Genomic DNA, 26,556 nt, shown 5'->3' with positions numbered 1-26,556 from the left:
TTCAAATAATCACAAGTACTTGGCACACATGTTTCCGTGCCTCTGGTTCTTCATCACCAGCCAATGCAAAGAGATTCTCAATAAAAGAATCAATGTGCAACATTAGAGCTTGGGTCCTATTGATGATAAACTGATTGACACGTGCAACAGCGTGAGACCTTATTTCTGGACTACTGTGCTTTAAGAACTATAAAAATTTGGGAATCATGATGTTGAAAGGATGATCTAAATCATAACTACCTAAAATCTCAGCAGAATCTTCACAAATCTTCTGAAGGGTGCCAAATGCTCCCTCATGGGTGTTGTAATCTTCAGCATACAGGCTACAGAGTTTTGGTAAGAGGTCAGGCCAATTCTGTAATTCTCCCTTGGAGGCTAGAGTTGTGATCACAATACTAACGGTGGCTCTAATCAGAGGAGAGGAGTCACCAATATTATTTAAACATTCACTTTTAATAAAAGTCTGTTATACCATATGGGAAGTTCTTAAAGTGTACTTTCACATTATTCTTCAAGATGAGATCTTGTGGGCTCATCTTCAGATTTTAATTTTGTAAGAACAAAAATCAAGTAGTTGTTAAAGTCTGAATATTTATTAAGTTGTTCCAGTTTTTGTTGCACGGTTCTCTGGATGGTGGTGTCTGGGGACTGGGACTCCTTTAACAGCTGCAGGATTTGCTGAAGCCTGTGCTTGTCAGGTTTCCACTCATACTCCATCTTAGTTTGCTGGGGTGCCCCGAAGGAAGTCTCGAATGGCAAAATCCAGCGGAACTGCTCCTGGCAGCCCGGCTGCCAACATCTGTTTCTGCTGCTGCTGCCGTCACAGCCACCCAGCGCCAGTACCTTTAATTTAAATGTTTCTATTTATTTTCAATTAAAAGGCAATATTTATCACATGTCATCATGACACCCATTTCAGCAACTATTTATTTTGTCCTTATTTGGTGCCAGAAACTTATAGGAGAGATAAGGAGATAATAAAGTATCAACTATACATTCAGGAACATGTAGTAGTAACTAGAGATTAAAAGTGACTAGACAGACTGAAATAAAAGTGAGAACAGATTATGAAAAGAAAAAAGCCAAAGTGTAGATATGACATAGAAGGAAAGGGAAAGCCACAAGAAAAGTAACAAGTCAAACTGGTGACAAAATAATTTGGCAAAATGAATCAAAGCAGAAACACTAGCTATAACTTCTAAAGGTAGGGAGGTGATGTTTTTCATCACTACAGTCAATCAATAATGGAATTTGGTCAACTGTACCCTCTAAACCCATTTTCAAAACTACCCACCCCTCCAGAACTCCACTTTTGCCACCACAATGTTATAAGCTACTACCACCGCTCACTTGAATATTAGCTTCCATGATCCTGTCTAGCTCCCCTCTAATTCAATCTTCATACAGAGCATTTTAAAAATGTAAACTGAACTAAATTTTTTGGAGTTTAAAATTCTCCAACTGCTTGCCTTCAATTTCTAAGGCAAAGATCCAAATCCTTCAAGCTCTGTACTGACAGCCTCTTCTCCTGCCACTTCTTTCCTCTGAGTCAGTGCTCAGGATATCCTGGCCTTCTCATAGTTCCTCATACACTCCACAATCCCTCCCGCCCTTTCCTAAAGCATTCAACATTCTTCCAGCCGTAGCAAATAGAAAGCAATTTTTAAAAGCAAGCTGAACATAAATGAATGAACCAAAAAGAAACATATAAAGAAAACCCTCCATATACTGCCTTTTCTCCTTTTGTTTGTTCTCAGACTCTACTATAGTTTGGTACAGAGATAAAAACAAGTGTGGAAGCAGATAATCTGAACGTTTGGTTTTCAAAAAAGGTTTCTCCAACAAGAGTCCAAGTGAACCATTCTCCAAAAGGGAGTCTTTTGGTAACAGACAGAAAACAGAGAACAGTGCTAAACAGGTTCTTCTTTACCTTAAAGGAGAAACCCAGTATAAATCTATGGTGGCAGTAAAAACAATGACTTGGGAGTCAGTTGTTCCAATTTTTAATTACTCTGTACTGCTAGAGTGACTATGTGACTTTACCTTTCTAGGCCTCAGTATATTTATGAAATAAATGGATAAGACTAAATAATCTCTATGACCTTGATTCTATAGCATCTAATTTTTCTGCTTATAAAATATACTACAGCTTTGCCAAACAGTAAAAGTCCAAGTGAATGGAAGAACAGAGGTCTACATGCTTTTCTAGAGCATCCAGGGGAACACAGCCTTGCCCCAGTGGGACACATTTTGGACTTGAGCTTCAAAATGGTAAGACAGATGCTATTTTAAACTACTAACTGTGGTAATATGTCACAGCAATGAGAGAAAACTAATACATCAACAGATTTACAAATGTGTTTTTTATTCAGCCTGACCCTAATTACAAAAAAAAAAAAAAAAAAGTCCTGGATACCTAGAACCCTTAATGAGATTCTTTTAAAGGACAGTAAACTCTTTATCTCTACAAATACACCACAAACACAGTATCATATGTGCTATTCTTTTCTAAATAAACAATGTTCTTCCCTTTTCAAATAATTTTGAAATAGATGCTTCTTGAATCTTTAGGATTGAGCTGATCTCAGGATTCTTACAAATCCTTCCAACATTAGTTGCTGTGCACTTTCACGACTGATTATAATTAAACACTATCACATAAACTGACCATTAAGATAATCTAATTCGGATTCCCTAAAAATCAGAGTTTACACCAAATTTTTGAAATATTGTTTGAAAAAAATGAAGCTTTCAGCTTTCTGCACACTTCTAATTCCAAGCTTCCATATTAATCACACTAAATGATCCAGATCCTATAAAGCTTATTACACACAGAAGCATTTTTCATGATTTTTTAATGTCATTCATTTTAATAATAAAGCAGATTCATGCCTGGCCAGGCACAGTGGCTCACGCCTGTAATCCCAGCACTTTGGGAGGCCAAAGCAGGTGGATCTCCACTAAAAAGACAAAAATTAGCCGGGCATGGTGGTGTGTGCCTGTAATCCCAGCTACTCAAAGAATCACTTGAACCCAAGAGGCAGAAGTTGCAGTGAGTTGAGATCAAGATCGCGCCACCGCACTCCAGCATGGGTGACAGAGCAGGACTCCATAAAAAAGAAAAAACAAACCAAAACAAAACAGATACATGTTAAGTCTTAGAATATTTATACTGCATCTGTATTATTAAGATGTCCCAGATCATCTCCATAAATCATCCTTCAAATAATCCATGCATTAATGGTGTAGAGGTTTCAGAGCCCAAGTAGGATGAGAAAGACGTCAATGTGGAAAAGGATATGGTGGCAGAAGTGAAATGGGTTACAAAGAATGAAGTTAATCAAATAAGAACAGTCATGCACCATATGACAACATTTTGGTCAATGACTGACTGCATATAAAACTGGTCCCTTAAGATTATAATGGAGCTGAAAAATTCCTATTGCCTAGTAACATAATGATGTCGTAACTGTCATAACATCATAGAGCGGTGCATTACCTTTTCTATATTTAGATATGCTTAGATACACAAATATCATTATTGTTATAATTGCCTACAGTATTCAATAAGGTAACATGCTATACAGGTTTGTATCCTAAGAGCAATAGGCTAATACCACATAGCCTAGGTATATAGTAGGCTACAACATCTAAGTTTGTGTAAGTACATTCTATGATGCTTGCACAACAATGGAATTACCTAACACATTTCTCAGAATGTATCTCCATTGTTAAATAATACGTAACTGTAAATATTTTAAGTATAATAATGGAAGTCAGGTTTATCACCATCAGAGACGGAGGTTGCAAATATAGAAAGGGAAAAAACTAGAATTGAATCCTGTGGTGTTAGGATGGAATTGGTGGTATTAGTGTGAATTCATGGTTTTCAAAATATATAAATAATGTGGACATAAATATTGATACATGTGTGTGCAGGTATATATGTATATATATATATTCCCCAGCTCTCATCACTGAAGATGTCTGTAAGCAGCAACTTTTCAATAGCAGTGAACACATCTAGCCCCTAAAACTTGGCTCCGAAACAGCATTTCCTAATAAAAAGAACAAGTGCTCTAGGAGAAATCACTCATTCCAGGCCTAGGGCAGAAAAAAATGAAAGATGAGACTAAATTATCTTGTACAAAAGAGCAAGGGAGTGTTCAAAGAATTATGAGAGATAGAAGAAAAAAGCACAGGAGTCTGTTTGAAGGAGCACTCACTGGCCAGGAGACTGAAGAGACTAAAGTACATGATAAAATCAACGTGTCATTCTAACATGGATCTTTTTACTATAGAAGATATTATTGCCTTCAGTTTTTGGCTCAGAAGAGGCCAAGGTGTAACTCTCTTTGGTTGTACCAAATCCAGGTTCATCTGACACCAGCTGCCTCCACCATGCTGCTGAAGTTCCACCCCAATGAGATCAAAGTTGTGTATCTGAGGTGTACCAAGGTAAAGTCTACGCCATGTCTGCACTGGCCCCCAAGATCGGCGCCCAGGGTCTGCCTCCAAAAAAGGTTGGTGATAATATTGCCAAGGCAACCAGTACCTGGAAGGGTCTGAGAATTACAGTGAAACTGACTATTCAGAATAGACACGCCCAGATTGATGTGGCACCTTCTCCTTCTGCACTGATCATCAAAGCCCTCAAGGAACCGCCAGGAGACAGAAAGAAACAGGAAAATATTAAACAAGGTGAAAATATCACTTTTGATGAGACTGTCAACATTGCTCGACAGATGGGGCACCGATCTTTAGCCAGAGAACTCTCTGGAACCATTAAAGAGATCCTGGGGACTGCCTAGTCGATGGGCTGCAATGCTGATGGCCGTCACCCTCATGACATCGTAGATGACATAAACAGTGGTGTGGCAGAATGGCCAGCTAGTTAAGAAGCACAAAGGAAAATATTTCAATAAAGGATCATTTGACAACTAAAAAAAAAAAAAGAAAAGATATTATTGGTCAGATGGAGGAACTTGAATGGGGTCTGAGGATTTGGTGGTAGTAATCTATTCATGTTAATTTCATGATGCAGATGGTTATTCTGTGATTATACAGGAAAATGTTCTTGTTTCCAAGAAATATACATTAAAGCAGGAGTCTCTAACCCCTGGGCCATGGACTAGTACCAGTCTATGGCCAGTTAAGAACTGGGTTGCATAGCAAAAGGTGAGCAGCAAGCAAGTCAGCATTACTGCCTGAGCTCCACCTCCTGTCAGATCACCAGCAGCAATAGACTCTCATAGGAGAGTGAACCCTATTGTGTACTGTGCACATGAAGGATCTAGGTTGCACATACTTTATGAGAATCTAATGCCTGATGATCTGAGGTGGAAGGGTTTCACCCTAAAACTATCTCCCTCTGCACTCCAGTCCACAGAAAAACTGTCTTCCACAAAACCAGTCCCTGGTGGCAGAAAGTTTGGGAATTACTGTATTAAAGTATCTGAAGGCCATAGGGCTTCAGGTAGGAAGATTATGTTTAAATGGCTCAAGGGGGTGGGGGGAGTCATTTGTACTTTTTGCTGTCACTTTTTAATAGATACAAGAACACTAGTTTCTGCATCACTTTGTAGAGACCATCAACACCACCTCCCCAACCCTTCCCACCACTTCATGAGTATTAATGAATGGGGAAAATAACACTCTACAGTGGCCTCAGTAGAAAAGATTTTAAAAAGGCTATTTATTCACAGTAAAAGGACAAATGTAAACAAGGCAAAGTCCAGCCATGAAATAACCTTATGGATGACAAACCAAAATTTGAGACTTTATTCTAACCCAAAGCAATAGAATCTAAACATACATAACTAAGAAGAAACTTAATACTGATGCAGGATGTATGATAAAACCTGAGTTAAAGGGGCATAAGCATCAGAAAATGAGAATTTTACTAAAGAAAAGTACAGGCCAGGCACGCTGTAATCCCAGCACTTTGGGAGGCCAAGGCGGGCAGATCACGAGGTCAGGAGTTCGAGACCAGCCTGGCCAGCATGGTGAAACCCCGTCTCTACAAAAAATTAGCCAGGCATGGTGGCATGTGCCTGTAATCCCAGCTACTCAGGAGACTGAGGCGGGAGAATTGCTTGAACCCTGGAGGCGGAAGTTGCTGTGAGCCGAGATCATGCCACTGCACTCCAGGTTGGGTGAAGAGCAAGACTCCGTCTCAAAAAAAACAAAAGAAAAGTCCAATCCTTGTCTTCAAAATTACTTCAGTGCAGGTATGAAGATCAATACAAAGTAGTATACTACAAACTGAAATACAGTGCCAAACATAGGAGGCAGCAACTGATTAGAAGTAGGAAGGAAGGAGTAATTAATTCTAACTGGAAAGAACCATTTATCGAGTACCTACACACACTGTCAGTATCACAGCACAGAAAGATGAAAAGAGGCTGTCCTCAAGATGTAACAGGAAGGAGAAAGGCAGAAAACAAAACCAGTGTGTGATTTAAAGTGCTATAGGGTCTCAACATTGAACAGTTAACCCTTAGATGGAGGGGAGAAAATAAAAGCCTGAATACAGCCTTAAAGGAGGAATAGATGGGAGCATTAAGAAAAATATAAACAATTTCAAATGGTCTTAGCCCGGGAATGTAGGCAAGGTAGCAGTAGTATGAAAAAGGCCCTGAACACGGATACAGGTATTTTTTTAGATTTTAGATTCATGATGTGTGAGTTTACTCCATGAACACGTTGCATAGTGGTGAGGTTTGGGCTTCTAGAAACCCATCACCCAAACAGTGAACACTGTACCCAATAGGTAATTTTTCAACTCTTATCCGCCATCCATCCTCCCCACTTCTGAAGTCCCCAATGTCTATTATTTCCATGTTTACATCCATGTGTACCCACTGTTTAGCTCCTACTTACGAGTGAGAACATGCAGTATATGATATCCTGTTTCTGAGTTATTATACTTAGAATAATGGCCTCCAGCTTTGTCCATGTTGCTACAAAGGATACAGCTTCATTCTTCTATTTTTTCTTTTTCTCTGGAGAAAGAGTCTTGCTCTGTTGCCCAGGCTGGAGTGCAGTGACATGATCTCAGCTCAGGTCATTGCAGCCTCTGCCCGGGTTTGAGTGATTCTTGTGCCTCAGCCTCCCAAGTAGCTGGAATCGCAGGCATGTGCCACCATGCCTGGCTAATTTTTATAGTTTTAGTAGAGACGGGGTTTAGCCATGTTGGCCAAGCTGGTCTTGAACTCCTGGTCTCAAGTGATCCACCTGCCTCAGCCTCCCAAACTGCTGGGATTACAGGCATGAGCCACCAGGCCCAGTCTCAGTTTCATTCTTTTTTATGGTCGCATAGTATTCCATGGTGTATATACACCACATTTTCTTTATCCTATCAACTACTAATGGACACTTAAGTTGATTCCATGACTTTGCTACGATGAGTTCATGACTTTGCTACTTTGATAATTTACATTTATCATGATAAACATACAAGTGCAGATATCATTTCGATACAGTAACTTCTTTTCCTCTGGGTAGATGTCCAGCAGTGGGACTGCTGGATCAAATGGTAATTCTATTTTTAGTTATTTCCTAAATTTCTGTACTGTTTTCCACAGAGGTTGTACTAATTCTCAGTTTTCATTCCCACCAACAGTGTTATAATTATTCCCCTTTTCTCCCCATCCTCACCAACATATGTTATTTTTTAACTTTTTAATAATAGCCATTCTGACTGGTGTGAGATGGCATCTCACTGTGGTTTTGATTTGCATCTCTCTAATGATTAGTGATGTTAAGCTTTTTTTTTACGTTTGTTGGCTGCTTGTATGTCTTCTATTGAGACATGTCTGTTCATATCCTTTGTCCATTTTTTTAATGGAGTTATACATTTTTTTCTTGTTGAGTTCCTTGTAAATTCTGAATATGGTCACTTTTCAGATGCATGGCTTGGAAATATTTTCTCACGTTCTGTAGGTTGTCTGTTTATTCTGTTGTTTCCTCCACTGTGCAGCAGCTTAATAAAGTCCCATTTGTCTTTGTTTTTGCTGCATTTATTTTTGAGGTCTTACTCATAAATCTTTTCCCTAAACCAATGTCCAGAAGAGTTTTTCCTAGGTTTTTTTCATGGATTTTTATAATTTTCGGTCTCACATTTAAGCCTTTAATCCATCTTGAGTTAATTTTTGTGCATAGTGAGAGACAGGGGTGCAGTTTCATTCTTCTGCACATGGCTAGCCAATTTGCCAAGCACCATTTATTGAATAGGGTGTCCTTTCCCTGTTATTTTTGTTAGTTCTGTTGAAGTTCAGTCAGATGTATGTATGTGGCTTTACTTCTTGGTTCTCTATTCTGTTCCATTAATCAGTGTGTCTATTTTTATACCAGTACCATGCTGTTTTGCTTACCACAGCTTTGTAGTATAGTTTGAAGTCAGGTAATGTGATGCCTCCGGCTTTGTTGTTTGCTTAGGATTGTTTTGGCTGTTTGGGGTGCTTTTTGGTTCCACATGAATTTTAGGATTGTTTTTTCTAATTCTGTGAAAAGTGATGTTGGTAATTTGATGGGAATTGCCTTGAATCTGTAGATTATTTTGAGTAGTATGGTCATTTTAATGATATTCTTCTAATCCATAAGAATGAAATGTTTCAATTTGTTTGTATCATTTATGATTTATTTCATCAGTGTTTTGTACTTCTCCTTGTAAAGGTCTTTCACCTCCTTGGTTAAATGTATTCCTGGGGGGGGGGGGGTGTGTGTATGTGTGTGTGTGTGTCTCTACTATAAATTGATTTCAGCTCTCAATTTGGTTCTATTTGAGCACTGATGGTGTATGGAAATACCACTAATTTTTGTATATTAATTTGGTATCCTGAAACTTTACTGAAGTTATCAATTCTAAAAGTCTTTTGGAGGAATCTTTAGGGTTTTCTAAGTACAAGATAATATGAACAAACAGATAATTACTTCTTCTTTTATAATTTTGATGGCTTTTACTTCTTTCTCTTGCCTGTTTGCTCTGGCTAAGACTATGCTGACAGGAGTGATGGGAGTGGATATCCTTGTCTTGTTCCAGCTCTTAGGGGAAATGCTTTCAACTTTTGCCTATTCAGTATGATGTTGGCTATGGGTTTATCATATGGGGCTCCTATTATTTTCAGGTATGTTCCTTTGATGCCTAGTTTGCTGAGGGTTTTTATCATGAAGGGATGCTGGATTTTATCAAATGTTTTTTCTTCATCTATTGAGATGAACATATGGATTTTGTTTTTAATCTGTTTATGTGGTGAATCACATTTATTGATGTGCGCATGATGAACCATCTTTGCATTCCTAAAATAAAACCCACTTGATCACGATGAGTTATCTTTTTGCATTTGCTGTTTGATTTTGTTTGCCAGTATTTTGTTGAAGAGTTTTGCATGTGTGTTCATCAAGGATACTGGCCAGCAGTTTTCTTCTTTTGTTGTGTCCATGCCAGATTTGGGTACCAGGATGATATTGGTTTCATACAATGAGTTAAGAAGGAATTCCTCCTCTTCCTCCTTAATTTTTTGGAATAGTTTCAGTAAGACTGATGCCAGCTCTCTTGTATGCCTGGTAAAATTCGACTGTGAATCTGTCTGGTCCTGGGCTTTTGTAGTTGGTAGCTTTTTTTAATGATGATTCAGTTTCATTATTCATTATTTTTATTTCTTACTGGATCAATCTTGGGATGTTATGTTTGCAGGAATTTGTCCATTTCCTCTAGGTTTTCTAGTTTGTGCACATACAGATGTTCATAGTAGTCTCTGGTGATCTTTTGTATTTCCATGGTATCAGCTGTAAAATCACCTTTATCATTTCTGATCATGCTTATTTGAATATTTTTTTCTTGGCTAATCTAGCTGGCAGCCTGTCAATTTTGTTTATCCTTACAAAGAACCAAGTTTTCATTTCACTGATCATTTTTATGATTTTTAAATTTCAATTTCATTTAGTTCTGCTCTGATCTTTGTTATTCAGATACAGATTTAAAGCAACAGCAATATGATCTCACCAGAGTTTAATGAAAACAGTTTGAAAGTAGTATAATACTGTTAAATAAAGTAAAAAACTAGCAAAATGTAGAGAAGGTGCAACCACCTGAGATAGTACATGTGAATATACATTAGAAAGATTAAAGCATCTCGGCCAGGTACGGTGGCTCACGCTTGTAATCCCAGCACTTTGGGAGGCTGAGGTGGGCGGATCTTGAGGTCAGGAGATAACTAACCTTAAGGTCAAGATAACTAATCTTGAGGTCAGAAGATACCTCAAAGATAGCTCCTTGAGGTCAGGAGCTAACATGGTGAAACCCCGTTTTTACTAAAAAAAACACAAAAAATTAGCCAGGTGTGGTGGCAGGCACCTATAGTCCCAGCTACACGGGAGGCTGAGGCAGGAGAATGGCGTGAACCTGAGCTCGCAGTGAGCCAAGATCGCACTACTGCACTCCAGTCTGGGTGAGAGAGAGAGATGTCGTCTCAAACAGGAAAAAAAAAAAAGATTAAAGCATCTCTGGTCTCTTCCTTAGAGTAAAATAACCCAAGCTAAGTAAAATGTCACAGATAGAAAATTAGAGAGCAATTTAAAACTTCCTAAATTCATTCTAATACTCAAAACCAAATAAGGCAAATAAAAGCCAGGTTTGATCTTTTTATACTCTTCTTCTGTATTTTTGGACTAGAGAAATTCCGAATTTCAGTGCAAATAATCTGGGGAACCCATATACCCACACAAACACTGCTAAGAATATTATGACATTCAGCAGACATTTGAATCTCAATAAAGTCTAGCTACATCAATCACAAGGTAGAAACTCAAATCTAGACAGCTCTCCCCTTAGTAAAACACAGATAAAGAAATGTAAATAAAATGTGTTAGCCTCATGAAAATGAAGGCATAACTACTTGTTGGTGTGACAAAAGCATTCAAGTAAGTTTTTGAATCTACCTTTTAAAGTGAACAAGAATCTCATTTAAATAAGGAGTTAAACTTGCTCACTATGTGAAGATAAGGCAAGACTGATAAAACGAAAATAAGGCCAGATACTTTCAGTGATGATCTGATTCAAACACTTCTTTGGGCCTCCTATAAAAATCATTCCAAAAATAAAGGCCCTCCATGTGATGATTTAAAATTATCACCTCCTAAATATTTTAGTGTTAGAAAATCAATCATAATGACATTGTAGTTCAACTATTCTTCAATAAGAGCTCTCATATTGGTCATAGCATTGCTGCAAAGAAGATTCTGAGTAGGGCTCACTGTGTTTACAAGAGAAAAAAATGTTTTTGCCTAAGATTGTCTACATACAATGATTATAATATTTATCAGAAAATGCTATATTTAATCTTCAAGAAAGTTAAATATCAGTTAAAAGTTTATTGAGTTCAAAAATTCTGATTTATCCTGAGCAGATATAAGGCTAAAAATCAAGAACACTAGACTGAGAGTGTAACAAGTAGTAAACTACTTCCCAACCTATCTGTGCCAATTTACTCAACTCCTCTAGAATTCATCCTAGTCTGAAACCAAAGGTAGTAAGTAGTCCATAACTATTTCAAAGGATTAATATAAAAGATGATGAGCAAAAAAAGATGCTATCATGAAGTAAACAAAGATAACTTCATATCAGTACCTGTGTCAGGAGTCCCCAAGCCCACTCCCAAGATAGACAATTCACTAAGAGGAGTCAAAGGATTCAGCATACAGTAATATTAACAACTAAGATTTATTCCAGCAGAAGGATACAAAGCAAATTTAAAAAGTAAAAGGCACATGGGGCAAAATCAGGAGTAAGCACCCAAGACTCCTCTCTCAATGGAGTTACACAGGATGTGATGTGCTTAACTACTCCAGCAACCAGTTGTGACAATACATGCAAAGAGTACAAAGTCTTGTCCACGATGAATGTTCTTTTTTTTTCTTTTGTTTCTTTTTTTGAGAAAGTCTTGCTCTGTCACCCAGGCTGGAGTGCAATGGCATGATCTTGGCTCACTGCAACCTCTGCCGCCCGGGTTCAAGCAATTCTCCCATCTCAGCCTCCCGAGTAGCTGGGACTACAGGCAGGCGCTACCACGCCCGGCTAATTTTTGTATTTTTAGTAGAAACAGGATTTCACCATATTGGTCAAGCTGGTCTTGAACTCCTGACCTCAGGTGATCCACCGGCCTCAGCCTCCCAAAGTGCTGGGATTACAGGCATGAGTCATTGCACCCAGCCCACCATGGATATTCTTAAGAAACTCAGCGCCCAAGGTTTCACTGGGGGATGGTCTTGTGGGTACCCTCTGCCTCACACATACCAAAATTCTATACTCCCAGAAGGAAAGCAGGTGTTCAGCATAAATCACATTATCTGTGCAAACAGTTTAGGCACAGCAAACCTACTGCGCTCTTATCATTTATGAAAAGTTTTATAGCACTGTAAGGAACTCTTTACCAGCCAAGGGCCAAACTTTCAAGTGGGTTATCTAAGAAGTAGCAATCTTAGACCTGTGACATTAACTCTTTTCTGCATAGTACCCCAAATATATTGTGGAAGAATATTAATGAGTGTAAATTATTGTGCCTAATACCAACTTCAGATAGACTGAAGTCTTAAATGTAAAACAAAACAATTAGAAAACAAAATAACAAGCACCTGTTGAGCTCTTGTTATATCCCTGGCATTAAAAAGTACTTTATATATATGACCTCATTTAATGTTCATAGTAATCCCATGAGTTAGCCAGAGATGATACTCAAAATACTCAACAACCAGTATCACAAGGGAATCACATGACTGTCATACCATTCAGGCATAGACTTCCTAACATCAGCCCTGGAGGTGGGTACAATTATCATCCACATTTTTTAAAAAGGAACACAGAGAGGCCGGGCATAGTGGCTCACGCCTGTAATCCCAGCACTTTGGGAGGCCGAGGAGGGCAGATCATGAGGTCAGGAGATCGAGACTATCCTGCCTAACACGGTGAAACTCTGTCTCTACTAAAAATAGAAAAAAATTTGCCTGGCATGGTGGCGGGCACCTGTAATCCCAGCTACTCAGAAGGCTGAGGCAGGAGAATGGCATGAACCCAGGAAGGCGCAGCTTGCAGTGAGCCGAGATCGCGCCACTGCACTCCAGCCTGGGTGACAGAGCTAGACTCTGTCTCCAAGAAAAAGAAAAAAAAAAAAGGAACACAGAGAATCCAAGGAGACATAGCTAGTACATGACAGAGGTGGAGTTTTACTTAGCTTGTTCTGGAGCCCTGGCTCTTAATCATTATGCCATAACACCTCTCTATAAACAAAATACCTGTACGGCCTTAGGATGGGAAAGGGTGTCTTACACACACACGCATACATGAGCATGTGAAGCAAAAACCATGAAGAAAAACATTACTAAATTTAATTGTCAAAATTGAAAACTATGAATGGTAAAAAGATACAAAAAACAAAACGGAAGCCATAGGCTCAGAGAAGATTATCTGCAACACATTTAACAAGAATTAAATTCCAACCACATAAAAAAACTTTTCCATATCAATAAGAAAAATGGCAAAACACGGCCGGGCGCGGTGGCTCAGGCCTGTAATCCCAGCACTTTGGGAGGCCGAGACGGGCGGATCACGAGGTCAGGAGATTGAGACCATCCTGGCTAACACAGTGAAACCCCGTCTCTACTAAAAAAAATACAGAAAACTAGCCGGGCGAGGTGGCGGGCGCCTGTAGTCCCAGCTACTCGGGAGGCTGAGGCAGGAGAATGGAGTAAACCCGGGAGGCGGAGCTTGCAGTGAGCTGAGATCCGGCCACTGCACTCCAGCCTGGGCGGCAGAGCAAGACTCCGTCTCAAAAAAAAAAAAAAAGAAAAGAAAAGAAAAAAGAAAAATGGCAAAACCCAATTGAAAAATCAGTGAAGAATAAATTTACATAAAAGGAAATGAAACAGCCAGTAAAATATGTGAAAAAAGTGACAAAATCAATAATGGTGTAAATGTAAATTGAAATTATGTATCATCTCACACTCACCAAACTGATTAAAATGTTGAAGTCAGATGACGACTTATGGGGTTCAGATGAGGACTGACAGAAATTCTCACCCTCTACTGGAAGGCATACACTGGTAGGACCCTTTTAGGGAGAAGTTTGATAATACCGTTAAAGTTGAAAATACACTATTCCTAGTTTTATATCTTAGGAATGCTATTGCTAGGTTTATATCCTAAAGAAACTGACTTATGTGATCAAAGAGAACTGAATCCGAACGTTCACTGCTACACCATGTAGACATTAGTATTAGCAATAAAGAATAACTGAAAAGTAGATTAGCAGGGGAACAGAGAAAAATCCTGGTATATTCAAATGACAGAATATTATGAAGTAATAAATATGAATTAGAACTACACATATACACACAAAAAAAGAATGAGTTAAAAAAAGAACCTGTAGAATATTATGTATCACTTACCTAAGGTATAAAACACATACAAAATCATACTGTATATTGTTCATGGATATATAAATGCATTAAGGAAAATGGCCTATACAACATGCCTTAGAATTCATAATTTTAAAACAAGGCATGTAAAGTGAAACCAACTGCTATATTTACTACTAGGGTGTTTATGGAATGCATTCTTTCCCAAATAATACAGGTTTCTCTTTATGAGAATTCATTCATATGCCAGAGAAGGGAGAAAGGCTAAAAATCAATTATCTAGTTTCCATGTCAAAAACTTTGGAAAAGAAAAAACAAATTAAACTAAAGAAAAGTAGAAGGGAGCCGGGCGGGGTGGCTCAAGCCTGTAATCCCAGCACTTTGGGAGGCCGAGACGGGCGGATCACGAGGTCAGGAGATCGAGACCATCCTGGCTAACAAGGTGAAACCCCGTCTCTACTAAAAAATACAAAAAAATTAGCCGGGCGAGGTGGCGGGCGCCTGTAGTCCCAGCTACTCGGGAGGCTGAGGCAGGAGAATGGCCTGAACCCAGGAGGCGGAGCTTGCAGTGAGCTGAGATCCGGCCACTGCACTCCAACCTGGGCGACAGAGCAAGACTCCATCTCAAAAAAAAAAAAAAAAAAAGAAAAGTAGAAGGGATTTTAAAACGTCCTGGGGGCAGAGCAAGATGGCCTAATAGGAACAGCTCCAGTCTCCAGCTCCCAGGGCGATTGACACAGAACATGGGTGACTTCTGCATTTTCAACTGAGGTACAGGGTTCATCTCACTAGGGAGTGTCGGACAATCGGTGCTGGTCAGCTGCTGCAGCCCGACCAGTGAGAGCTGAAGCAGGGCGAGGAATCCCCTCACCTGAGAAGTGCAAGGGGGAAGGGAATCCCTTTTCCTAGCCAGGGGAACTGAGACACACAACACCTGGAAAATCGGTTAACTCCTACCCCAATACTGCACTTTACCAAGGGTCTTAGCAAACGGCGCATAAGGAGATTATATCCCACACCTGGCCGGGAGGGTCCCACGCCCACAAAGCCTCCCTCATTGCTAGCACAGCAGTCCTCGATCTAACTGCAAGGCAGCAGCGAGGCTGGGGGAGGGGCGACCACCATTGCTGAGGCTTAAGTAGGTAAACAAAGCCTCTGGGAAGCTCAAACTGGGTGGAGCCCACAGCAGCTCAAGGAGGCCTGCCTGTCTCTGTAGACTCCACCTCTGGGGACAGGGCACAGCTAAACAAAAAGCAGCAGAAACCTCTACAGATGCAAACGACCCTGTCTGACAGCTTTGTAGAGAGCAGTGGATCTCCCAACACAGAGGTTGAGATCTGAGAACGGACAGACCACCTGCTCAAGTCGGTCCCTGACCCCTGAGTAGCCTAACTGGGAGACATCCCCCCACTAGGTGCTGACCGACACCCCACACCTCACGCGGCAGGGTACACCCCTGAGACGAAGCTTCCAAAGCAAGAATCAGACAGGTACATGCGCTGTTCAGCAATATTCTATCTTCTGCAGCCTCTGCTGCTGATACCCAGGCAAAAAGGGTCTGGAGTGGACCTCAGGCAATCTCCAACAGACTTACAGCTGAGGGTCCTGACTGTTGGAAGGAAAACTAACAAACAGGAAGGACACCCACACCAAAACCTCATCAGTACGTCACCATCATCAAAGACCAAAGGCACATAAAACCACAAGGATGGGGAAAAAGCAGGGCAGAAAAGCTGGAAATTCAAAAAATAAGAGCACATCTTCCCTTCCAAAGGAACGCAGCTCATCGCCAGCAACAGATCAAAGCTGGACGGAGAATGACTTTGACAAGCTGAGAGAAGAAGGCTTCAGTCCATCAAACTTCTCAGAGCTAAAGGAGGAACTACGTACCCAGCGCAAAGAAACTAAAAATCTTGAAAAAAGAATGGAAGAATGGATAACTAGAATAATCAATGCAGAGAAGGCCATAAATGAACTGACAGAGATAAAAACCATGACACCAGAAATACATGACAAATGCACAAGCTTCAGTAACCGACTCGATCAACTGGAAGAAAGAGTATCAGCGATTGAAGATCAAATGAATGAAATGAAGCAAGAAGTCTAAAGAAAAAGGAGGAAAAAGAAATGAACAAAGCCTGCAAGAAGTATGGGACTATGTGAAAAGACCAAATCTACGTCTGATTCGGGTGCCTGAAAGTGAGGGGGAAAATGGAACCAAATTGGAAAACACTCTCCAGGATATCATCCAGGAGAACTTCCCCAACCTAGTAAGGCAAGCCAACATTCAAATTCAGGAAATACAGAGAACACCACAAAGATACTCCTCGAGAAGAGCAACTCCAAGACACATAATTGTCAGATTCACCGAAGTTGAAATGAAGGAAAAACTGTTAAGGGCAGCCAGAGAGAAAGGTCAGGTTACCCACAAAGGGAAGCCCATCAGACTAACAGCAGATCTCTCGGCAGAAACTCTACAAGCCAGAAGAGAGTGGGGGCCAATATTCAACATTCTTAAAGAAAATAATTTTAAGGCCGGGCGCGGTGGCTCACGCCTGTAATCCCAGCACTTTGGGAGGCCGAGGCGGGCGGATCACAAGGTCAGGAGATCGAGACCACGGTGAAACCCCGTCTCTACTAAAAATACAAAAAATTAGCCAGGCGCGGTTGTGGGCGCCTGTAGTCCCAGCTACTCGGGAGGCTGAGGCAGGAGAATGGCGTGAACCCGGGAGGCGGAGCTTGCAGTGAGCCGAGATCGCGCCACTGCACTCCAGCCTGGGCGACAGAGCGAGACTCCGTCTCAAAAAAAAAAAAAAAAAAAAAAAAAAAGAAAATAATTTTAAACCCAGAATTTCATATCCAGCCAAACTAAGTTTCATAAGTGAAGGAGAAATAAAATCCTTCACAGACAAGCAAATGCTTAGAGATTTTGTCACCACCAGGCCTGCCCTACAACAGAGCCTGAAGGAAGTACTAAACATGGAAAGGAACAACCAGTACCAGCCATTGCAAAAACATGCCAAAATGTAAAGACCATCGATGTTAGGAAGAAACTGCATCAACTAACGAGCAAAATAACCAGCTAATATCATAATGACAGGATCAAGTTCACACATAACAATATTTACCTTAAATGTAAATGGACTAAATGGTCCAATTAAAAGACACAGACTGGCAAATTAGATAAAGAGTCAAGACCCATCAGTTTGCTGTATTCAGGAGACCCATCTCACATGCAGAGACACACATAGGCTCAAAATAAAGGGATGGAGGAAGATCTACCAAGCAAATGGAGAACAAAAAAAAGCAGGGGTTGCAATCCTAGTCTCTGATAAAACAGACTTTAAACCATCAAAGATCAAAAGAGACAAAGAAGGCCATTATATAATGGTAAAGGGATCAATTCAACAGGAAGAGCTAACTATCCTAAATATATATGCACCCAACATAGGAGCACCCAGATTCATAAAGCAAGTCCTTAGAGACTTACAAAGAGACTTAGACTCCCATACAATAATAATGGGAGACTTTAACACCCCACTGTCAGCATTAGACAGATCAACGAGACAGAAAGCTAACAAGGATATCCAGGAATTGAATTCAACTCTGCACCAAGCAGACCTAATAGACATCTACAGAACTCTCCACCCCATCAACAGAATATACATTCTTCCTAGCACCACATCGCACTTATTCCAAAGTTGACCACATAACTGGAAGTAAAGCACTCCTCAGCAAATGTACAAGAACAGAAAGTATAACAAACTGTCTCTCAGACCACAGTGCAATCAAACTAGAACTCAGGACTAAGAAACTCACTCAAAACCACTCAATTACATGGAAACTGAACAACCTGCTCCTGAATGACTACTGGGTACATAACGAAATGAAGGCAGAAATAAAGATGTCCTTTGAAACCAATGAGAACAAAGATACAACATACCAGAATCTCTGGGACACATTTAAAGCAGTGTGTAGAGGGAAATTTATAGCATTAAATGCCCAGACGAGAAAGCTGGAAAGATCTAAAATTGACACCCTAACATCACAATTAAAAGAACTAGAGAAGCAAGAGCAAACACATTCAAAAGCTAGCAGAAGGCATGAAACAACTAAGATCAGAGCAGAACTAAAGGAGACAGAGACACAAAAAACCCTCCAAAAAATCAATGACTCCAGGAGTTGGTTTTCTGAAAAGATCAACAAAATTGATAGACTGCTAGCAAGACTAATAAAGAAGAAAAGAGAGAAGAATCAAATAGACGCAATAAAAAATGATAAAGGGGATATCACCAACGACCTCACAGAAATACAAACTACCATCAGAGAATACTATAAACACCTCTACGCAAATAAACTAGAAAATCTAGAAGAAATGGATAATTTCCTGGACACTTACACTCTCCCAAGTCTAAACCAGGAAGAAGCTGAATCCCTGAATAGACCAATAGCAGGCTCTGAAATTGAGGCAATAATTAATAGCCTACCAACCAACAAAAGTCCAGGACCAGATGGATTCACAGCTGAATTCTACCAGAGGTACAAGGAGGAGCTCGTACCATTCCTTCTGAAACTATTCCAATCAATAGAAAAAGAGGGAATCCTCCCTAATTCATTTTATGAGGCCAACATCATCCTGATACCAAAGCCTGGCAGAGACACAACAAAAAAAGAGAATTTTAGACCAATATCCCTGATGAACATCGATGCAAAAATCCTCAACAAAATACTGGCAAACCTAATCCAGCAGCACATCAAAAAGCTTATCCACCATGATCAAGTGGGCTTCATCCCTGGGATGCAAGGTTGGTTCAACATACGCAAATCAATAAACGTAATCCAGCATATAAACAGAACCAAAGACAAAAACCACACGATTATCTCAATAGATGCAGAAAAGGCCTTTGACAAAATTCAACAGCCCTTCATGCTAAAAACTCTCAATAAACTAGGTATTGATGGAATGTATCTCAAAATCATAAGAGCTATTTATGAGAAACCTACAGCCAATATCATACTGAATGGGCAAAAACTGGAAGCATTCCCTTTGAAAACTGGCACAAGACAGGGATGCCCTCTCTCACCACTCCTATTCAACATAGTGTTGGAAGTTCTGGCTAGGGCAATCAGGCAAGAGAAAGAATTCAAGGGTATTCAGTTAGGAAAAGAAGAAGTCAAATTGTCCCTGTTTGCAGATGACATGATTGTATATTTAGAAAACCGAATCATCTCAGCCCAAAATCTCATTAAGCTGATAAGAAACTTCAGCAAAGTCTCAGGATACAAAATTAATGTGCAAAAATCACAAGCATTCTTATACACCAGTAACAGACAAACAGAGAGCCAAATCATGAATGAACTTCCATTCACAATTGCTTCAAAGAGAATAAACTACCTAGGAATCCAACTTAAAAGGGATGTAAATGACCTCTTCAAGGAGAACTACAAACCATTGCTCAGTGAAATAAAAGAGGACACAAACAAATGGAAGAACATGCCATGCTCATGGATAGGAAGAATCAATATCATGAAAATGGCCATACTGCCCAAGGTAATTTATAGATTCAATGCCATCCCCATCAAGCTACCAATGAGTTTCTTCACAGAATTGGAAAAAACTGCTTCAAAGTTCATATGGAACCAAAAAAGAGCCCACATTGCCAAGACAATCCTAAGTCAAAAGAACAAAGCTGGAGGCATCACGCTACCCGACTTCAAACTATACTACAAGGCTACAGTAACCAAAACAGCATGGTACTGGCACCAAACCAGAGATATAGACCAATGGAACAGAACAGAGTCCTCAGAAATAATACCACACAACTACAGCCATCTTATCTTTGACAAACCTCAGAAAAATAAGAAATGGGGAAAGGATTCCCTATTTAATAAATGGTGCTGGGAAAATTGGCTAGCCATAAGTAGAAAGCTGAAACTGGATCCTTTCCTTACTCCTTATACGAAAATTAATTCAAGATGGATTAGAGACTTAAATGTTAGACCTAATACCATAAAAACCCTAGAAGAAAACCTAGGTAATACCATTCAGGTATAGGCATGGGCAAGGACTTCATGTCTGAAACACCAAAAGCAACGGTAACAAAAGCTGAAATTGACAAATAGGATCTAATTAAACTAAAGAGCTTCTGCACAGCAAAAGAAACTACCATCAGAGTGAACAGGCAACCTACAGAATGGGAGAACATTTTGGCAATCTACTCATCTGACAAAGGGCTAATACCCAGAACCTACAAAGAACTCAAACAAATTTACAAGAAAAAAACAAACAACCCCATCAAAAAGTGGGCAAAGGATATGAACAGACATTTCTCAAAAGAAGACATGCACACAGCCAACAGACACATGAAAAAATGCTCATCATCACTGGCCATCACAGAAATGCAAATCAAAACCACAATGAGATACCATCTTATGCCAGTTAGAATGGCAATCATTAAAAAGTCAGGAAACAACAGGTGCTGGAGAGGATGTGGAGAAATAGGAACACTTTTACACTGTTGGTGGGATTGTAAACTAGTTCAACCATTATGGAAAACAGTATGGCGATTCCTCAAGGATCTAGAACTAGAAGTACCATATGACCCAGCCATCCCATTACTGGGTATATACCCAAAGGATTATAAATCATGCTGCTATAAAGACACATGCACACGTATGTTTATTGCGGCACTATTCACAATAGCAAAGACTTGGAATCAACCCAAATGTCCATCAGTGACAGACTGGATTAAGAAAATGTGGTACATATACACCATGGAATACTATGCAGCCATAAAAAAGGATGAGTTTGTGTCCTTTGTAGGGACATGGATGCAGCTGGAAACCATCATTCTCAGCAAACTATCGCAAGAACAGAAAACCAAACACCGCATGTTCTCACTCATAAGTGGGAACTGAACAATGAACAATGAGATCACCTGGACTCGAGAAGGGGAACATCATACACCAGGGCCTATTATGGGGAAGGGGTAGCGGGGAGAGGGAAGGTATTGCATTGGAAGTTATAACTGATGTAAACGACGAGTTGACGGGTGCTGACGAGTTGATGGGTGCAGCACACCAACATGGCACAAGTATACATATGTAACAAACCTGCACGTTGTGCACATGTACCCTAGAACTTAAAGTATAATAATAAAAATAAATAAATAAATAAATTTTAAAAAAATAAGAAAAGTAGAAGGAAGCAAATAAAGATATAAACCAAAATCAATAAAAACAGAAAATAAGCACAATATGGAAAAATCAGCAAAGCCCAAATTTGGTTCTTGGAAATGAAGAAAAAGAAAGGAAACACCAATTACCAGTATCAGGAATGAAAAGCAGACGTCCTTATAAGACCCTAAAGATGTTTTAAAAAGGATAATCCTAGTCAACTTTCACCAACAAATGACAAGTTTAGATGAAATGGACAAATTTTCAAAAACCAACATACAAATTTTAATATGCCAGTATCTAAAAATTAAAACTGTTACTAAAAACTTTCTCATAAAGAAAACTCCAGTTCCAGAAGGCTGAATTCTTGCAAATTCTTTTACATACCTAAGGAATAAGCACATTAGTTGTACACAAATTCTTTCAAAGGACAGAAAAATAAGAAAACACTTCTCAACTCATTATAAAGTCAGCATGATCTTGATCCAAAACATGGCAACATCATCAGAAAGAAAAACAAGAAAATTACAGAGCAGAACAATCTTACTCATGAACATACATGTAAAAACAGAGACTATTAGCAGAGCTGGGTATGGTGGCATGCACCTGTAGTCCCAGCTACTTGGGAGACTGTGGGGGGAGGATTACTTCAGCCCAGGAGTTCAAGGCCAGCCTGGACAATATAGCAAGACCCCATCTCTTTTCTAAAAATTAATTTTCAGGCCAGGCGCAGTGGCTCATGCCAGTAATCCCACTATTTTGGGAGGCTGAGGCAGGCAGATCGCCTGAGGTCAGGAGTTCGAGACCAGCCTGGCCAACATGGTGAAACCCTGACTCTACTAAAAATACAAAATTTAGCCAGGCATGGTGGCAGGCACCTGTAATCTCAGCTACTTGGGAGGCTGAGGCAGAAGAAACGCTTGAACCTGGGAGGCAGAGGCTGCAGTGAGCCAAGATCACACCATTGCACTCCAGCCTGGGTGATAAGAACGAGACTTCATCTCAAAAAAAAAAAAAAAAAAAAATTAATTTTTAAAAATAATTTTAAAATTTAAAAATTAGAAAATCTAGTTTAACTACATTTGAAAAGATAATACATCATGACCAAGTGAATGTATTCTAAGAATGGAAAGGTAGTTTACTATTTGAAAATCAAGCCATGCAATCTAGCACACTAACACAAAAAAAATTTCATTATCTCAACAGATGTAGAGAAAGCATTTGGTAAAACTTAATATTCATTCGCAACAAAAATTCAGCAAACAAAATAAAAGACAGTTTCCATATTCTGATTAAACTCCCTCTCAGCTCCCAAAAACTTTAATGGTGAACTATTAAGGCTTTCTCTCTGAAATTCTATCACCATTTCAATTCAACATTATGTTGGTGGTCCTAACTCGTGTAATAGGGCAAGCGCTGGGATGGTGAGACAACTTTGCAAATGGTATGATTATATAGTGTATATACCAGTTCCAAAACCATCCACAGGCAAATTACTGTAACTAGTAGATGAATTTACAAGGTTATTAGAAAAGTCAACAAACAAAAATCAGGTGTATTTGTATATACAACAAAAACTCATAAAATTATAAAAATGGTACCACTTACAGTGTCAAAATCAAATATGTGTAACATTTTGCAGAAAAGTACAAAACATTAGCAAGAAGTATTTCTAAAGTATGAAATTAATGGAGGACTATATCTCCATCATAAATATGTCAATTCTCTCCAAACTCATCTATAAATTCAATGCAATCCCATTCAAAATCCCTGCAGGTCCTTTCTGGAAACTGACAAGCTCAATCTAATATTTAATTGGAAATACAAAAGACTAAGAAGAGCTATGGAAATCTTGGGAAAAAACAAAGCTGGAAGACTTACCCTACCAGGCAGCAAAATTTATTTTAAAGCTACAAAAATGAAAATAACATATAACTGACAAAATAAACAAATATTTGTCTATGCAATATTTATATATGCAGTCATTCATTTATGACAAAGATGACCCTGAAATACAGTGGGGGAAAGATGATTTTAAGATACATCACATATGTATAATCATCCATACACACACATCCATATTACCAAAATTCTCCGGCCTGTCTGCAGAAAAATTGTGCATTTTACTGTATGTAATTTAGACCTCTGCATAATACTGGTAGCGTTTAAACAAATAAATAACCAGGATTCTAGACTGGTGTTATGAAAAGCAATCAGTCTACAAACTATTTGTTGGGATCCCTGACATGAATAGCAGATTGCACCAGAATGTATATGAACACACTGTTTCTTTCAAAAAGGAAGACTTACTAGAAAAACAATCTCAGCAGAAATGAACAGTGGGTGGAATTAAACTGTGTTAGAAGTGACACAGTTGATGTATATTCTAGTGAAAGCTCCTTATCTTGACCTGGACTGGAAGAAGCAGTGTTGCAGAGACCAAGAAAAGTGAGAATAAGCTAAAGGTCTTTGGGGGTTAAGTAAGAGATACTACTTTGAACCACTTTAGGGGGAAAAAAAAAAAGAAAGAAACAAAAAAAAAGCAAGACAATTTAAATAAAAATAGTAAGATGGCAGAGTAAATAAAGTCCAAGTATAACAATAAACGCAAACATAAAAGGATTAAACTCACTAGTCAAAAGAAAAACTGAAAATTTTAAAATAATAAACTATTTGCTATATATAAAAAAGACTGATAGTAAAAGAAGGGAAAATACACAAATAAAACTGGTAAGATATATTAATATTTGGAAAAAAAGAAGTCTGAAAACAAAAAGCGTAATTAGAGATACAGAAGATCACTAAGTAATGATGGAAAGTCCAATTCACCAAAAAAAAAAAAAAAAAAAAAAAAAACACATTTTGAACAGGTACATGCCTAAAATTTATACAAAACAAAAAATTCACATAACTTCAGAGCAAAAATGGTAAATCCAACATCACTGTAGAAGAACTCAACACACTGTTCTCAACTTTTGCCATCAATTTTCTATCCTTTCTCAGACTTTATCTTCTCCTTAGATCAGAAGAGAAAGACAGAAACACCATCTTGTTCCAAAGCACAGAATGAATGTTTTTGTTGCTTCCCATACCATATACAGAAACCTACTGAACAAGGAGGAAACTCAGGGATCTTAAGGACTAACAGTCAATCCAGATGCAGTCTGCAATATTTTAGAGAAAGCTATTTTGGGATTAGTTACAGGAACAATGAACTGAAGATGGTTAGCCTCTAAAAACTGTCAGGTACTAAGTGGTTTATTGCTGCCATCTGCTGGACACCATGTTCATTTGCACTTCAATCATATTTGCCTTAAAACGCCTAGTAAGATAGCATGTAAGGTCTTAAACTGTTATCTTTTCTGAGCCTCCTTTATCTAATGAAGTGAAGACACTGTCTCTAAATTAAATGTTTGCATGCAAGGTGTTGATAGACATTAAAAAAATGTTTGTGCAATTTAAGCCTCTGGTAACAACGGCTTAAGTAAAAGGTTTACAGGAGTATAGAAAATTACACTGCCTGAAATCCACTTGGAATTTAATATATCCACAAAGACTACCAATTTTCCCATACAACTACTGGAAAATAATATTTTATATACTGAATAACTGCAATGAGTCACTTCAAACATACCAGTTACAGTTTACCCATACGGTATATTATCCACATTACTTGCCATGTTTCTTAAAATTTACACATATAAATTCATGGCAGGTCTTCTAACACTTGCTCATACCTGGTTCCCTTGCCTTCCAGGCACACACGAAGATTACACTTCCCAACCCTTTAGTACTTAGGTGGGACCACATGATTAGTTCTGGTCAACAGATCATGAATGGAAGTGCCAAGTGTTGCCTGCAGGCCAATGCAAGTAATAATATGTGTGAGACACTCTGGCACTCTCTTCCTCTGCCATAGTGACAAGAAGGGACCTCAAAAGATGGTCAAGCCCCAAAGTCAAAGCAGTTTAGATCACTAAAGACAGCTGCCCTAGAGAGCTGTCCAGACCCACAACAGACTTCCTAAGAGTAAAAAAATATACTGGTATTATCCCATTCAGAGCTGGCACTTCAATGTTACCTCAGTATAGCATAGACCAAGGTTTCTCAACAGCAGCACTACTGCCATCTTAGGCTAGATAATTCATTGTGGTCTCTGTCTTGTGCACTGTGGGATGTTAAACAACATCCCTGGCATCTACCCACTAGATGCCAAGAAGCACTCATCAATATGACAGACAAAACCACCTCTAGTCATTGACCTCCTCCCCCCATCTTTGAGAACCACTGGCATAGATTAACCTACTAATATGCACATATGTATGATGAATATGTATGTACACATGTTGAGTATATTTACGTCAAATGTCATACATTCTCCATGCTTTATTTCACATTAGAGTCAGATATTTTATAGGCTCTTAACAAATATGAATTCCCATTTCTCAAAGCAGTAAAGTTAATTCATAAATGTTTTAAAAAATCAATCATATCACAAGTCTCTCTATAATAGGGTAAACAAAATATTCCAAGAGTATATAAATCCATACATACTATGCTGTTCATTTCAGAGGACTCATAGCTCCCAACCGGATGGACATTTCCAATGGGTTCCAAGCCTTCTTCATCCCACATGTATGTTCCATCAGAGCTATCAGATGGAGATAGTTCAAACGAAGAACCAGCTCTGTAGTCTGTATCTGGTGAAACCAAATTATTCCCAGAAGTATGTTTTGTACATTCACTCCTGTCTTCAAGAGAAAAAAGGTTATTGAGTCACAAAAATATAATTGTTTCTCATGTCCTAAAAATATAACTGCTAATAATCTGGAATGTCATAGCCAAAAAGCTGGCTCAAAAAAAGCACTCATAACTGCAGCACTTTCTATATCCTAAGCAGTAAAACATCAAGAGGCAAAATCTTTAAAATAACCTACTGAAATAATTTCTAATAGATGAAAAGAAAAT

General features: G+C 39.0%; 1 protein-coding gene and 1 pseudogene across 6 annotated transcripts in view; both read right to left on the bottom strand.

Moving 5' to 3' along the window:
- LOC105495992 (coiled-coil serine rich protein 2) overlaps positions 1-26,556 on the bottom strand; it is a 184,757-nt gene that overhangs the window by 113,125 nt on the left and 45,076 nt on the right. For all 6 annotated transcript variants that reach the window (XM_011766009.3, XM_024797365.2, XM_011766012.2 and 3 more), the window contains exon 3: positions 26,143-26,339. In XM_011766009.3, coding sequence (XP_011764311.1) covers positions 26,143-26,339 — 197 coding nt within the window. The remainder of the gene's footprint in view (positions 1-26,142; positions 26,340-26,556) is intronic.
- On the bottom strand, positions 2-13,861 carry LOC139356290 (transportin-1 pseudogene; annotated as a pseudogene).

The sequence above is a fragment of the Macaca nemestrina genome, chromosome 9, assembly GCF_043159975.1.
Source record: "Macaca nemestrina isolate mMacNem1 chromosome 9, mMacNem.hap1, whole genome shotgun sequence".
Taxonomy (NCBI): domain Eukaryota; kingdom Metazoa; phylum Chordata; class Mammalia; order Primates; family Cercopithecidae; genus Macaca; species Macaca nemestrina.
Note: the sequence above shows the minus strand (reverse complement) of the source record. Positions and strands in the feature narration are given on the sequence as shown.